The 14466-nt window shown below is 43.0% G+C and overlaps 1 protein-coding gene across 1 annotated transcript in view; it reads left to right on the top strand.

Annotated features, from left to right (window-relative positions):
• Nucleotides 1-14466, top strand: part of LOC140480104 (calcium-activated chloride channel regulator 3A-1-like) — a 40092-nt gene that overhangs the window by 14583 nt on the left and 11043 nt on the right. Inside the window, exons 4-6 of the mRNA XM_072574748.1 lie at nucleotides 356-461; nucleotides 3394-3559; nucleotides 7627-7848. Coding sequence (XP_072430849.1) covers nucleotides 356-461; nucleotides 3394-3559; nucleotides 7627-7848 — 494 coding nt within the window. The remainder of the gene's footprint in view (nucleotides 1-355; nucleotides 462-3393; nucleotides 3560-7626; nucleotides 7849-14466) is intronic.

Raw genomic sequence — 14466 nt, 5'->3', positions numbered from 1 at the left:
ATGTGCTTCTTGAATCTTGGTGAAGTAATTAAAAGAAATGCTACAAAAAGGACAATATCCTTTTTATTTAGCTCCTTTCTCCCCAAGACAATGGAACACTGAACATTTCAGCTAAATCCTCTTAGAACCAATTCTATCCCATGCTCAGAAACACTGCACCACTAACACAGAGGAACAAAACTTTGACTTCTCTTGTGAAGTCACGAAATAATTTGATGCAATCCGGGTGTATTGTGTCCCCATGAATGGACAATGCCAAAGTTCAAACTTTCAGAAGGACAATTTCATTTATTTCTTGTAGAGAATGTAAGCATTGATTGCATTATTTTAACAAAAAGTGCTCTTGTTTCTACAGATAGAGTATTTGTTCATGAATGGGCTCATCTTCAGTGGGGAGTTTTCGATGAATATAATGAACGGGTGCCTTTCTATTTATTTAATGGAACCAGTGAAGCAACGAGGTAGGACAACACTGATTGTAGTATTCTGCTCACTGAAAAATGTCTCCTGTGTTTTCTATATAGCTCACAATGTTCTTGTAATCTGCTCCATAAGATGTAAATCAGCAAGTTGCCAGACAGTTTGTAAATGTTAAATGTTATGAGCAGGATCAGACCAGTGTATCTGTCATCAAAAGTGATAAAATCCTGCCTACGTACCTAATATAGGAACATAGAAACATTGGAACAGGAAAAACCCATTCAGCCCCTTGAGCTTATTCCACCATTCAATGAGGTCATGACTGATTGGTGGCCTAACTCCATTGATACCTTTGTTTAACATAAAATTAACAATCTCAAATTTTAAATTATCAACTGATACAGCTTGCACTGCTGTTTGCAGAAGAGAGTTCCAAAAATCCACCACCCTTTGTGTGTAGAAATGCTTCCTGACATCTTTACTGAATGGTTCTAGTTCTCAGATTATGCCCTATGACAGTCTCGACTAAAGGAATTTCAGCCTTAGCTTTTCAAACTGAACGGGTCTCATCTTGTTGGTGAGAAAATTATTGAAACACATTCCAAGGAACAGCATAAATCATCATTTAAAAAGGCACATATTAATCAAGGATGGTCAGGTGGTGTTTGTTCAGGGAAGGTTGAGTCTCATGAACTTGGTTCAATTGTTGAACAATTAACATGGAGGATTTATGGAGCATTTGCTGTGGTCTCCAGGGGCTTTTTGCAAGGCTTTTTGCAAAATCTCACGTGAAAGACTTGTTAGAAAACTAAAAGTGCATGTGGGATCTCCGAACAAGTAAAATGTTGAAAGCAAAATTAGCTCAATGGTAGGTAATGAAGAATAAAGATCTAAGGATATCTTTGGGACTGGAAGCCTGTTTTCAATGGTGTGTACCAGGTCTCCTACATATGATGATATATGTATAATATATTAAAAAAATCAGACTTAAATATAATGGTTATTATTAAGATATTTCTACTTGGTATCAAAATAAGGCCACATGTTTAATGCCAAACAAGAAAACTGCAGATAGCAGGAAATATAAATGGATTAATCAGGTGGGTTGAAAAGTGACAAATTAAATTCAATCCCGAGAACAGAGAGCTAATGCATTTATAGGGCTGAGCATGGTGAAAACAAGAAGATTCAACTCGCAGATTACTAAGAAGTGTAGGAGAAAAGGGTAGCATTAGAGCGCATACTCCAATAAGATTTTAAAAAAGTGCAGTTGGATATGGTGATTTAGGAGGCATACAGATACATTCCTTTATTAACACAAGCACGGACTATGACAGCAGAGAGGTTTATGCTGGAAGCACACAAAATACTAGTTAGATAACAGCCTTTATATTGTATACAGTAAAGAACATGTCTTTTTATTGTTCTGTATTTTTGTCTGTGATTGAAAATGGAAAAATGATTGGCTTAAAAACCAAAGTTATCGAAGGGATTGCTGTGCGTATTTAAAAGCAAATTACCTGACACTCATTATAAGGAATATTTACTCAATCATTTGTGCATGTGGCAGGGCAAGTCTAAGTACAGATGATCTTGAGCTGGGGAGTGCTGTGTATGAGTGAAGATTCAGCTGATTGTTGCATGGATAAGTGACCAGGTGTTGATGATAAAGGCCATCTGCCTGTCCACATCAATGTGACTGGTTCCCAGATAGCTGCACAACTTAGGGACGAGAATGTTCCGGTCAGACACAATCAGTACTCTGGGAGGAAAGGAGCTGTATTTTTGATCTGCAGGAAAAAGCATCTCAAGCCTGAAGATAGCCAATTCACTGCCCCTCATTAATCACTGTAAGCTGTGACTTTTAATTAAAAAGGAAGAGAACTTTGTAAACATGAAACAGTAAATTCGTGAAAATGCTGAGGGGAGGAAGACAAAGCAGCAGTATTCAAAATGATCACCTGAGCAAAGCCTGTGGGCCTTCCTAGGCTTTCTCTCCACCCACAATACCCTTTTCTTTGTGTCTATCTGTGTATATATGTGTGGTGGGAATTTTATAAATAGGTTAGAGTTTTAACAGGTAGAGTTATGTGTCAAATAATTATATTGTTTATTTGTAGTTGAATCTATTTATTTGCAATAAATTGCAATTCTTAAATTGGTGGCTTCCATTTTAAATTCAAATATCTGGTCCATGTATTTTGTCAATCTGGATCTAAAAGACAGGCAGATTGGGGAACTTTGACTACTTTTTAAAATCTTGAACTTTAACTGTTGAGATGACTCTGGTAACAGTGGAGCTTGGTTTCCAGTGTGTTACCTCAGTGGGACGTATCAAAACGGTTCTGGTAACTGTATGGTATGCACTAAAGGGGGTACAAAGGAGAGTTTTTAAATTTGTTCATGGAGTGTGGGTGTCACTGGCATTTATTGCCCAGAGGACAGTGAAGATTCAACCTTATTGCTATGGGTCTGGAGTCACAAGTTGATCAGACAAAGTGAGGATGGCAGTTTCCTTCCCTAAGGGCATCAGTGAACCAGGTGGGTTTTTCATGGCCAGCATTAGACTTTTTCTAACTGAGTTGAAAATCCACCATCTGCCATGACAGAATTTGAACCCAGGTCCACAGAACATTATTTGGATCCTTGGATAAACAGTCCAGTGATAATAGGCTGCAGAATGAAGAATGAGTAAAGATTGGATAGACCAGGGTTCTTTTCCTTGCAAAGAGGGAACTGAGGGGCCATTGAATTGAGGTGGAAAAAGTTTTAAAGGACTAAGTGTGAAAAGGAAAAATTGATTTCCTGAGGAAAGTGGTTGTTTATAACCTTTCTGAGTCAGCATGGAAATGATGGGTGAAAGGTACTAATGGTATGGACAAAATGTTGTAAGTTTAAACCTTATTCAGTGATCTCGCATTGTTGAAATGTTACTTGGAATCAAGGAATTATCTTGGATCATTTTTACTCCAGATGTTCAAAAGAGATTAGAGGACGGGCTGCTGAACACAAAAACGGCTCCTTTTCAGCGTGTGAGACAGATCCCAAGTCAGGTCTGCCGAAAAGGGATTGTAAATTTCATCCAGATATAAACCAGATTGTATCCTCATCAATAATGTTCATCCAGGCACTGTCAAGTGTAAGTAAAGTTACTGGGAGTAATGTTTCTCTAATATTGCTAACACTCTTGTTTCCCAGATCACCCCTGCAAGATCTCCTCAGAATAGTATTCTTGGACCAACTATCCTTAGCTGCCCATCAATAACCTTCCTTCAGCTATAAAGACAGAAGTGAGGATGATTGTACTGTGTTCCACTCAATTCATTATTCCTTAGCTAACTATGCAGTCCGTAATGCAGACAGTTAACCCTGGATCGCATCCACAATTGGCCTGAAATGTAGCAAGTCATATTTTTGTGATTCAAATGCCTGGCAGCATCTGTAAAGAGAAATGGAGTTAATGCTTTGATCCAATATGACTCTTCTACAGAACTGATCAAGCCACATTAATTCTGGACAAGCTAGTTAGAGGCTGGATAGTCTCAGAATGCTTCTGATAAAATTTCATTGAACTGAGACATTAATTTCATTCCTTGCTTCAGATTTTCATGTTTTTCAGATTTCCAGCATCTGTGGTATTTTCCTCTTGTTGGATAGTCTCACATTTTGACTCCCCAAAGTCAATGATCATTTCCAATAAGAGAGAATCTAACTACCTCTCCTTGCATTACCATTGCTGAATTCCTGAAGGTTCCTGAAGACTAGCCATATAAATAAAACAGAAAGTGTTGGAGAGATTCAGCAGGTCTGGCAGCATCTGTAAAGAGAAATTGAGTTCATGCTTCAATCCAATATGGCTTTTCTACAGAATTGATCAAGCCACGTTAATTCTGGACAAGCTGGTTAGAGGCTGGATAGTCTCAGAGTATGGAGTTTGCACATTCTCCCCGCATCTGCATGGGTGCTCCAGTTTCCTCCCACAATCCAAAGAGCTAAGAGCAGCAAGGAGGGGACATGAAAGGTCCTTAGTTGGTAGGATTAGGGAAAACCCTAAGGCTTTCTATAGGTATGTTAGGAATAAAAGAATGACTAGGGAAGGAATAGGTCCAATCAAGGATAGTAATGGGAAGTTGCGTGTGGAGGCTGAAGAGATTGGGGAGGCACTGAATGAATACTTTTCATCAGTATTCACTCAGGAACAGGACATTGTTGTCGATATGAATACTGAGGCACGCATAAGTAGAATATATGGCTTTGAGATATGTAGAGAAGATGTTGGAAATTCTGGCAAGGGTGAAAATAGATAAGTCCCCTGGGCCTGATGGCATTTATCCTAGGATTCTCTGGGAAGCAAGGGAGGAGATTGCAGAGCCATTGGCCTTGATTTTTGTGTCCTCTTTGTCGACAGGAGTAGTGCCAGAGGACTGGAGGCTAGCAAACGTGGTTCCCTTGTTCAAGAAGGGGAGTAGGGATAATCCTAGTAACTATAGGCCAGTGAGTCTCACTTCTGTTGTGGGCAAAGTCTTAGAGAGAATTGTAAGGGATAGGATTTATGCACATCTGGATAAGAATGATGTGATCAAGGATAGTCAGCATGGTTTTGTGAAGGGCAGGTCGTGCCTCACAAACCTTATTGAATTCTTTGAGAAGGTGACTAAGGAGGTAGATGAGGGGAAAGCGGTAGATGTGGTATATATGGATTTTAGTAAGGCGTTTGATAAGGTCCCCCATGGTAGGCTACTGCAGAAAATACAGAGATATGGCATTGAGGGTGAGTTGGAGGTTTGGATTAGGAATTGGCTCTCTGGAAGAAGACAGAGGGTAGTAGTTGATGGCAAAGGTTCATCTTGGAGTGCCGTCACTAGCGGTGTTCTGCAAGGATCTGTTTTGGGACCATTGCTGTTTGTCATTTTTATAAATGACCTGGAGGAAGGGTTAGAAGGTTGGGTGAGCAAGTTTGCGGATGATACGAAAGTTGGAGGAGTTGTAGACAGTGAGGAAGGATATGGCAGATTACAGCGGGATATAGAGAAGCTGCAGAGCTGGGCAGAAAGGTGGCAAATGGAGTTCAATGTAGCTAAGTGTGAAGTGATTCACTTTGGTAAGAGTAATAAAAAGATGCATTACTGGGCTAATGGTAGACTACTTGGTAGTGTGGAAGAGCAGAGGGATCTTGGTGTCCATGTACACAGATCTCTGAAAGTTGCCACCCAGGTAAATAGTGCAGTGAAGAAGGCATATGGCGTACTGGCTTTTATTGGTAGAGGAATTGAGTTCCGGAGTCCTGAGGTCATGCTGCAGTTGTATAAGACTCTGGTGCGGCCGCATCTGGAATATTGTGTGCAGTTTTGGTCGCCATACTATAGGAAGGATGTGGAGGCACTGGAATGGGTGCAGAGGAAGTTTACCAGGATGTTGCCTGGTATGGTAGGAAAATCCTATGAGGAAAGGCTGAGGCACTTGGGGTTGTTTTCATTGGAGAAAAGAAGGTTTAGGGGTGATTTGATAGAGGTGTACAAGATGATTAGGGGGTTAGATAGGGTTGACAGTGAGAACCTTTTTCCACGTATGGAGTCAGCTATTACAAGGGGGCATAGCTTTAAATTAAGGGGGGCTAGATATAGGACTGATGTTAGGGGTAGGTTCTTCACTCAGCGAGTCGTAAGTTCATGGAATGCCCTGCCAGTAGCAGTAGTGGACTCTCCCTCTTTATGGGTATTTAAGCGGGCATTGGATAGGTATATGGAGGATAGTGGGTTAGTGTAGGTTAGGTGGGCTTTGATCGGCGCAACATCGAGGGCCGAAGGGCCTGTACTGCGCTGTATTCTTCTATGTTCTATGTTCTATGTGCAGGTCAGGTGAATTGGCCATGCTAAATTACTCATAGTGTTAGGTGCATTAGTCAAGGGTAAATATAGGGCAGAGGAATGGATCTGGGTGGGTTACTCTTCGGAGGGTTGTTGTGGACTTGTTGGGCCAAACGGCCTGTTTCCATACTGTAGGGAATCTAATCACTGCAATTCACTAACGTTACAAAGGGTACAGACAATTAACACTGCTGTGATTTAAGAAGGTGAATCACCATGTCCCTGTCATAGTCAATGAGATCCTTCCAGAGATATCTGTACTGTAATAATTAATATAAAAGTAAAATGAAGTCTCCATTGTCCTACCAGACCAAGACTGCTCTCCCATTGGATTGAGGCAACGTGTGATGCCTTAACCAGACAGACACCACAGCTCAGGTGAGGGAAAAGGTTGACAAGGACAGTCCTTCATGGAAACCTCAACCAGTGCAGGAATCGAACTTTATTGCTATCACCTCTGTGTCATAAATCTGCTGTCCAGCCAACTGAAGTCATTGTACTGGCAGCAGTGCTCTGGGAGAGTTTCACTTTGATGGAGACCTGCAATTTCATAAAATCCTGACAGTGTGGAAAGACACCGTTCAGCCCATCGGGCTTGCAAAAACCCTCCATAGTGCATCCCACCCTAACCCTGTGACAGCCTGTGCACCTCTGGACTGTGGGAGAAAACCAAAGCACCTGGACAAAACCCACACAGATACATGGATAACATGCAAACTTCACACAGTCAGTTACCCAAGGCTGAAATTGAGCTCAGGTCTCTGGTGTATGAGACAGCTGTGTTAACCACTGAGGCACAGTGTCATCCCCTCAATTCCTGAGCAACACTCTCCCTTTTCTACTACAGATGGAAGTATATACTCTTCATTGGAGTGATAGCACTGAGCAGGATTTTCCACATCTCCAGCTTCCTCCTGCAGGCTACACTGAGCCAAGCCTGTGAGATTGATGATAATGTACAGTTTGGTGTCTTGAGCATATCAGATACATTAACAGCATTGACTGGAGAAGAGCAGGATGCAACATTCAATATTGAAGCAATTCACAGTTATGTCTTTTTCTTGTTTAAAGCAGGTATCGTAATGTTATCAGCAAATGAGGGATACATTTTTAACACTGAGGGTAGTTGTAAACTTACATTGTGGATACCTTCTTGTTAGACATCTGTGTGATATCCGAGAGATTCAATGCAATATCGACCCTGTGGTCTTCACAACGGGTGGGTGACTATCTCCAACAGTATTCTTCCTGGGAATGGAAGGTAAAAATAATCCATCCCCACCCCCAATCTATCTGCAGCCCCTTTAACCTGTTGCATCTTTTTTTCTAAAACATCCAGGTGACTGAATTCTGTGACGATAAGACTCACAATCCTGACGCACCGAACATGCAAAACAAAATGTGCAACTTCAGGAGCACTTGGGATGTAATCAGCAAGTCGGAAGATTTCAGAAACAATCCCTCACCCTACAGTGGTTCAGTGATACCGACCTTTACACTGCTACAGGCCAAACACCGTGTGGTGTGCTTAGTCCTTGATGTCTCTGGGAGCATGGACTCGGTAAGACCTTTCATAAAATTTATTTCACAGCAAGTATGAACTTATACACAGGTTTGGGCTGTTGTGTGCCTTCGCACAGCAAACTAGAGGAGGTCAGAAGCTGGATATTCTGAAACAGGTATCTCATCTCCTTACTCCCAGATCTCTCTGTCATCTGCAAAGCACATATCAGGAGTTTGATAGAACACTGCATTTTAGAGCAGGCATTGGCACAGTGGCAATGTCAGGGTATTAATGTAGAAAACCATGCTAACGTCCGGAGACATGCCTTCAAAGGGGAAGGCAATGGCATGGCTCCCGTTTCATTAGACTATTAATGCAGAAATTCAACAAATGTTCTGGGGACCAGGGCAAACACTCACAAATAAAACCTGGAATTAAAAATCTCCTGATGACCATGAATCCATTGTCAATTGTCTGAAAAACCCATCTGGTTCACTAATGTCCTTCAGGTAAACAAATCTACCATCATCACTGGTCAGACACACAGAGGTATGTTGAATCTCAATTGTGCTCTGAAATGGCTGAGCAATTCAGTTGTATCAATCACTACAAAGTCTTAAAGAAACAAAACCAAATGGATCACCAAGCATCGACCTAGGCACTGGAAAGGACAATGGCAGAAACAGCCCAGCTGACCCTACAAAGTCCTCCTCACTAACATCTGGGGCTAGTGCCAAATTGAGAGACGTATCTTGAAGGTTAATCAAGCAACAGCCTGACATAGTCATCCTCATGGAATCTTACCTTACAGACTATGTCCCAGACATCACCATCCCCCTCCCTGGATGTGTCCTGTATCACTGACAGGACAGACCCAGCAGCGGTGGTGGCATAGTGGGTACACAGTCCAGAAGGGGTTGCCCTGGGAGTTCTCAGCATAGACTCCAGACCCCATGAGGTCTCATGGCTTCAGATTAAACATAGGCAAGGAAACCTTCTGCTGATCACTGCATACCACCCTCCATCGGCTGATGAGTTGATACTCCTACATGTTGAACAACAATTGGAGGAAGCATTGGGAATGGCAAGGACACAAAATGTACTCTGGGTGAGGGATTTCTCTGTCCACCACCAAGAGTGGCTTGGCAGCAGCAGTACTGATTTGAACTGGTTGGATCTGAAAGGACATAGCTGCTAGATTGTATCAGCAGCAGTGATGAGGGATCCAACAACTTGACCTCAATTTTACCAATCTGCTAGCTGCAGGTGCATCTGTTCATTACTGAATCAGTAAGAGTGAGCACTTCATGATCCTTGTGGAGACAAAGTCCCAACTTCACATTGAGAATAACCTCCATCATGTTGCATGGCACTAACACTGTGCTGAATGCAACAGATTTCAGACAGATAGTGTGTTGCTAGAAAAGCACAGCAGGTCAGGCAGCATCCGAGGAGCAGGAGAATTGACTGGGCATAGGTCCTTCATCAGGAATGAATGCATCAGGAATGCAGTCCTTACTTTCTCCTAGATTTTGGACAGGTCTACCAACTCATGACAAGGGATTCATGAGGCACTGTTACCATCAATAGCAGCAGAATTGTCTCCAGCACAACTCGCAACCTCATGTCTCAGCATAGGTGAGGTGCCACAAGACTAGAGGATGGCTAACAAGATGCTACTATTTAAGATATGTGGTAAGGAAATACCAGGGAACTGTGAACCGGTGAGCCTAACATCAGTGGTGAGCAAGTTGTTGGAGGGCATTCTGAAGGACAGGATTTCCATGTATTTGGAAAGTCAAGGAATGATTAGGGATAGTCAACATGCCTTTGTGCAACGGAAATCATCTGTTTTTTTGAAGATGCATCGAAGAGGATTGATAAGGGCAGAGCAGTGGACACAATCTATATGGACTTCAGTAAGACATTTGACAAGGTTTCTCATGGTAGACTGGTTAGCAAGGTTAGATCACTCAGAATAGAGGGAGGACTAACCATTTGGATAAAGAACTGGCTCAGAGGTTGAAGACAGAGGGTTGTGCGATAGGGTTGCATTTCAGACTTGAGGCCTGTGCCCAGAAGTGTGCCACAAGGATCAGTGCTGGATCCACTGCTTCTTGTCATTTCTATAAATGATTTGAATGTGAACATAGGAGGATGATTAGTACGTTTGCAAAATTGGAGGTGTAATGGACAGCAAAGAAGGTTACCTCAGAGTACAATGGGATCTTGATCAGACTGACCAACAAGCCAAGGAGTGGAAGATGTAGTTTAATTGAGATTAATGTGAGGTGCTGCATTTTGGAAAAGCAAATAAGGGCAGGATTTGTACATTTAATGGTAAGGTCCTGGGGAGTGTGGTTGAACAAAGAGACCTTGGAGTGTGACAGTCACAGGTAGATGGGATAGTGAAGAAGGTGTATGGTATGCTTGCCTTTATGGGTCAGTACATTGATTGTAGCTGTTGGGGGGGGTCATGTTGTAGCTGGACAGGATGTTGGTTAGGTCACTTTTGGAATATTGTGTGCAATTCTGGATTCGTGCTAAAGAAAGGACGTTGTAAAACTTGAAAGGATTCAAAAAATATTTACAAGGATGTTGCCAGGATTGGATGGTTTGAGCTATAGGGAGAGGCTGAATTGACTGGGGCTGCTTTCCCTAGAGCGTCAGAGGTTGAGGGGTGATCTTATAAAAGTTTATGAAATCATGAGGGGCAGAAATTGAGTGAATAACCAAGGTCTTTTCCCTGGGGTAGTGGAATCCAAAACTAGAGGACATAGGGTTAAGGTAAGAGAGGAAAGTTATAAGGGACCTAAGGGGCAATGTTTTCATGCAGAGGATGCTGCCTGTATGGAATGAGCTGCCAAAAGAAGTGGAGAAGGCATGTACAATTGCAACATTAAAAAGACATTTGGACAGGCATATAAATAAAGAAGAGTTTAGAGGGATGTGGGCCAAATCCTGACAAATGGGATTAGATTAATTTGGGATGATCTGGGTCAGCATGGACAAGTTGGGTGGATGGGTCTGTTTCCACGCTGTACAGCTATATGACTCTATAACTCTGTATCCCCAACTGAACTCAAGCCAGGTGATAAACTCTGGTTCAGTGGAGTTTGCAGGAGGGCATGCCAGGAGCAGCCCCAGGCATATAAAGCGGTGTCAACCTGGTTAAACTATCAAACAGGACTACTTGTATACCATAAACATTGAACAACAAGTGATAGACAGAGCTAAATAATCCCACAGCCAATGGATCAGACCAAAGCTCTGCAGTCCTGCCACAACCAGTCATTAATGGTAGTGGGCAATTAAACAACTCATGGGGTGAGGAGGCTCCACAAATATCCCCATCCTTAATGATGTAAGACCCCAACACATCAGTGCAAAAGGTAAGATTAAAGCAAGCTTCCGCGAGAGAGTTGAGTGGATCATCCATCTCAGCCTCCTCCAGTGGTCCCCAGCATCACAGATAGCAGTGTTCAGCCAATTCCATTCACTCCACGTGATTTGAAAAAATGGTTGGAGACACTGGATACTTCAAATGCTATGGGCCCTGACAACATTCCTGCAATAGTACTGAATTCCTGTGCTCCAGTAATTGCCGCTCCCTTAGCCAAGCTCTTCTAGCACAGTTCCAACACTGGCATTGATCCAACAATGTGAAAAATATTCCATTTATGTCCTGCACATAAAAGGCAAGACAAATCCAATCTCACCAATTACCACCCCATCGGTCCACTCTCGATCATCAGTCAAGTGATAGAAAGGGTCATCAATAGTGCTATCAAGCAGCACCTGCTCAGCAATAACCTGCTTAGTGATGCCCAGTGTCTGTTCCAACAGTATCACTCAGCTCCTCACCTCCTTACAGGTTTGGTTCAAACATGGACAAAAGAGTTGAAATCTAGGGGTGAGGTGAGAGTGGCAAGTTTTGACATCAAAGCTGTATTTGAACTAGTGTGGCATCAAGAAGCCCTCATTAAACTCAAATCAATGGGAATGTGGAGGCAAACTCTGTGGCAGTTGAAGTCATACCTGGCTTATAGGAAGGTTGTTGGTGTTGTTGGAAGTCAGTCGCCTCAGCTCCAGGACATCTCTCCAGGAGTTCCTCAAATTGGTGACCCAGTCCCAACCATCGTCAGCTGCTTCATCAATGGTCTTGCTTCCATCATAAGGTCAGAAGGTGAGGATGTTCGCCAATGATTGCACAATGTTCACCATATGCTCAGCACCATTTGCGACTCTTCAGATACAGAAGCAGTCCACGTTGAAATGCAACAAGATCTGAACAACGTCCAGGCTTAGGCTGCCAAATGGCAAGTAACATTTGGACCACGCAAATGCCAGACTGTGACCAACACCAATACGACACAATCTAAACATTTCCTCATGACATTCAATGTTGTTACCATTGCTGAATCCCCCACTGACAATAGAACGTAGAACATAGAAGAATACAGCGCAGTACAGGCCCTTCAGCCCTCGATGTTGCGCCGATCAAAGCCCACCTAACCTACACTAACCCACTATCATCCATATACCTATCGAATGCCCGCTTAAATACCCATAAAGAGGGAGAGTCCACTACTGCTACTGGCAGGGCATTCCATGAACTTACGACTCGCTGAGTGAAGAACCTACCCCTAACATCAGTCCTATATCTACCCCCCCTTAATTTAAAGCTATGCCCCCTTGTAATAGCTGACTCCATACGTGGAAAAAGGTTCTCACTGTCAACCCTATCTAACCCCCTAATCATCTTGTACACCTCTATCAAATCACCCCTAAACCTTCTTTTCTCCAATGAAAACAACCCCAAGTGCCTCAGCCTTTCCTCATAGGATTTTCCTACCATACCAGGCAACATCCTGGTAAACTTCCTCTGCACCCGTTCCAGTGCCTCCACATCCTTCCTGTAGTATGGCGACCAAAACTGCACACAATATTCCAGATGCGGCCGCACCAGAGTCTTATACAACTGCAGCATGACCTCAGGACTCTGGAATTCAATTCCTCTACCAATAAAAGCCAGTACGCCATATGCCTTCTTCACTGCACTATTTACCTGGGTGGCAACTTTCAGAGATCTGTGTACATGGACACCAAGATCCCTCTGCTCTTCCACACTACCAAGTAGTCTACCATTAGCCCAGTAATGCATCTTTTTATTACTCTTACCAAAGTGAATCACTTCACACTTAGCTACATTGAACTCCATTTGCCACCTTTCTGCCCAGCTCTGCAGCTTCTCTATATCCCGCTGTAACCTGCCATATCCTTCCACACTGTCTACAACTCCTCCGACTTTCGTATCATCCGCAAACTTGCTCACCCAACCTTCTAACCCTTCCTCCAGGTCATTTATAAAAATGACAAACAGCAATGGTCCCAAAACAGATCCTTGCGGAACACCGCTAGTGACGGCACTCCAAGATGAACCTTTGCCATCAACTACTACCCTCTGTCTTCTTCCAGAGAGCCAATTCCTAATCCAAACCTCCAACTCACCCTCAATGCCATATCTCTGTATTTTCTGCAGTAGCCTACCATGGGGGACCTTATCAAACGCCTTACTAAAATCCATATATACCACATCTACCGCTTTCCCCTCATCTACCTCCTTAGTCACCTTCTCAAAGAATTCAATAAGGTTTGTGAGGCACAACCTGCCCTTCACAAAACCATGCTGACTATCCTTGATCACATTATTCTTATCCAGATGTGCATAAATCCTATCCCTTACAATTCTCTCTAAGACTTTGCCCACAACAGAAGTGAGACTCACTGGCCTATAGTTACTAGGATTATCCCTACTCCCCTTCTTGAACAAGGGAACCACGTTTGCTAGCCTCCAGTCCTCTGGCACTACTCCTGTCGACAAAGAGGACACAAAAATCAAGGCCAATGGCTCTGCAATCTCCTCCCTTGCTTCCCAGAGAATCCTAGGATAAATGCCATCAGGCCCAGGGGACTTATCTATTTTCACCCTTGCCAGAATTTCCAACACCTCTTCTCTACATATCTCAAAGCCATCCATTCTACTTATTCGTGCCTCAGTATTCATATCGACAACAATGTCCTGTTCCTGAGTGAATACTGACAAAAGTATTCATTCAGCGCCTCCCCAATCTCTTCAGCCTCCACACGCAACTTCCCATTACTATCCTTGATTGGACCTATTCCTTCCCTAGTCATTCTTTTATTCCTAACATACCTATAGAAAGCCTTAGGGTTTTCCCTAATCCTACCAACTAAGGACCTTTCATGTCCCCTCCTTGCTGCTCTTAGCTCTCTCTTCAGGTCCTTCCGGGCTACCTTATAACTCTCAATTGCCCCTATTGAACCTTCACGCCTCATCTTTACAAAGGCCGCCCTCTTCCATTTAACAAGGGATTCCAACTCCTTATTAAACCACGGCTCCCTCACACAACCCTTTCCTCCCTGCTGATAGGTACGTACTTATCAACGACACTCAATAGTTGCTCCTTGAACAAGTTCCACATATCAATTACGCTCTTGCCTTGGAATCTACTTTTCCAATCCACACATCCTAAGTCATGCCTCAACGCATCATAATTTCCCTGCCCCCAGCTATAACTCTTGCCCTGTAGTACACACTTATCCCTCTCCATCACTAGAGTAAAAATCACCGAATTGTGGTCACTGTCCCCA

This window comes from Chiloscyllium punctatum, chromosome 7, assembly GCF_047496795.1.
Source record: "Chiloscyllium punctatum isolate Juve2018m chromosome 7, sChiPun1.3, whole genome shotgun sequence".
NCBI lineage: Eukaryota > Metazoa > Chordata > Chondrichthyes > Orectolobiformes > Hemiscylliidae > Chiloscyllium > Chiloscyllium punctatum.
Note: the sequence above shows the minus strand (reverse complement) of the source record. Positions and strands in the feature narration are given on the sequence as shown.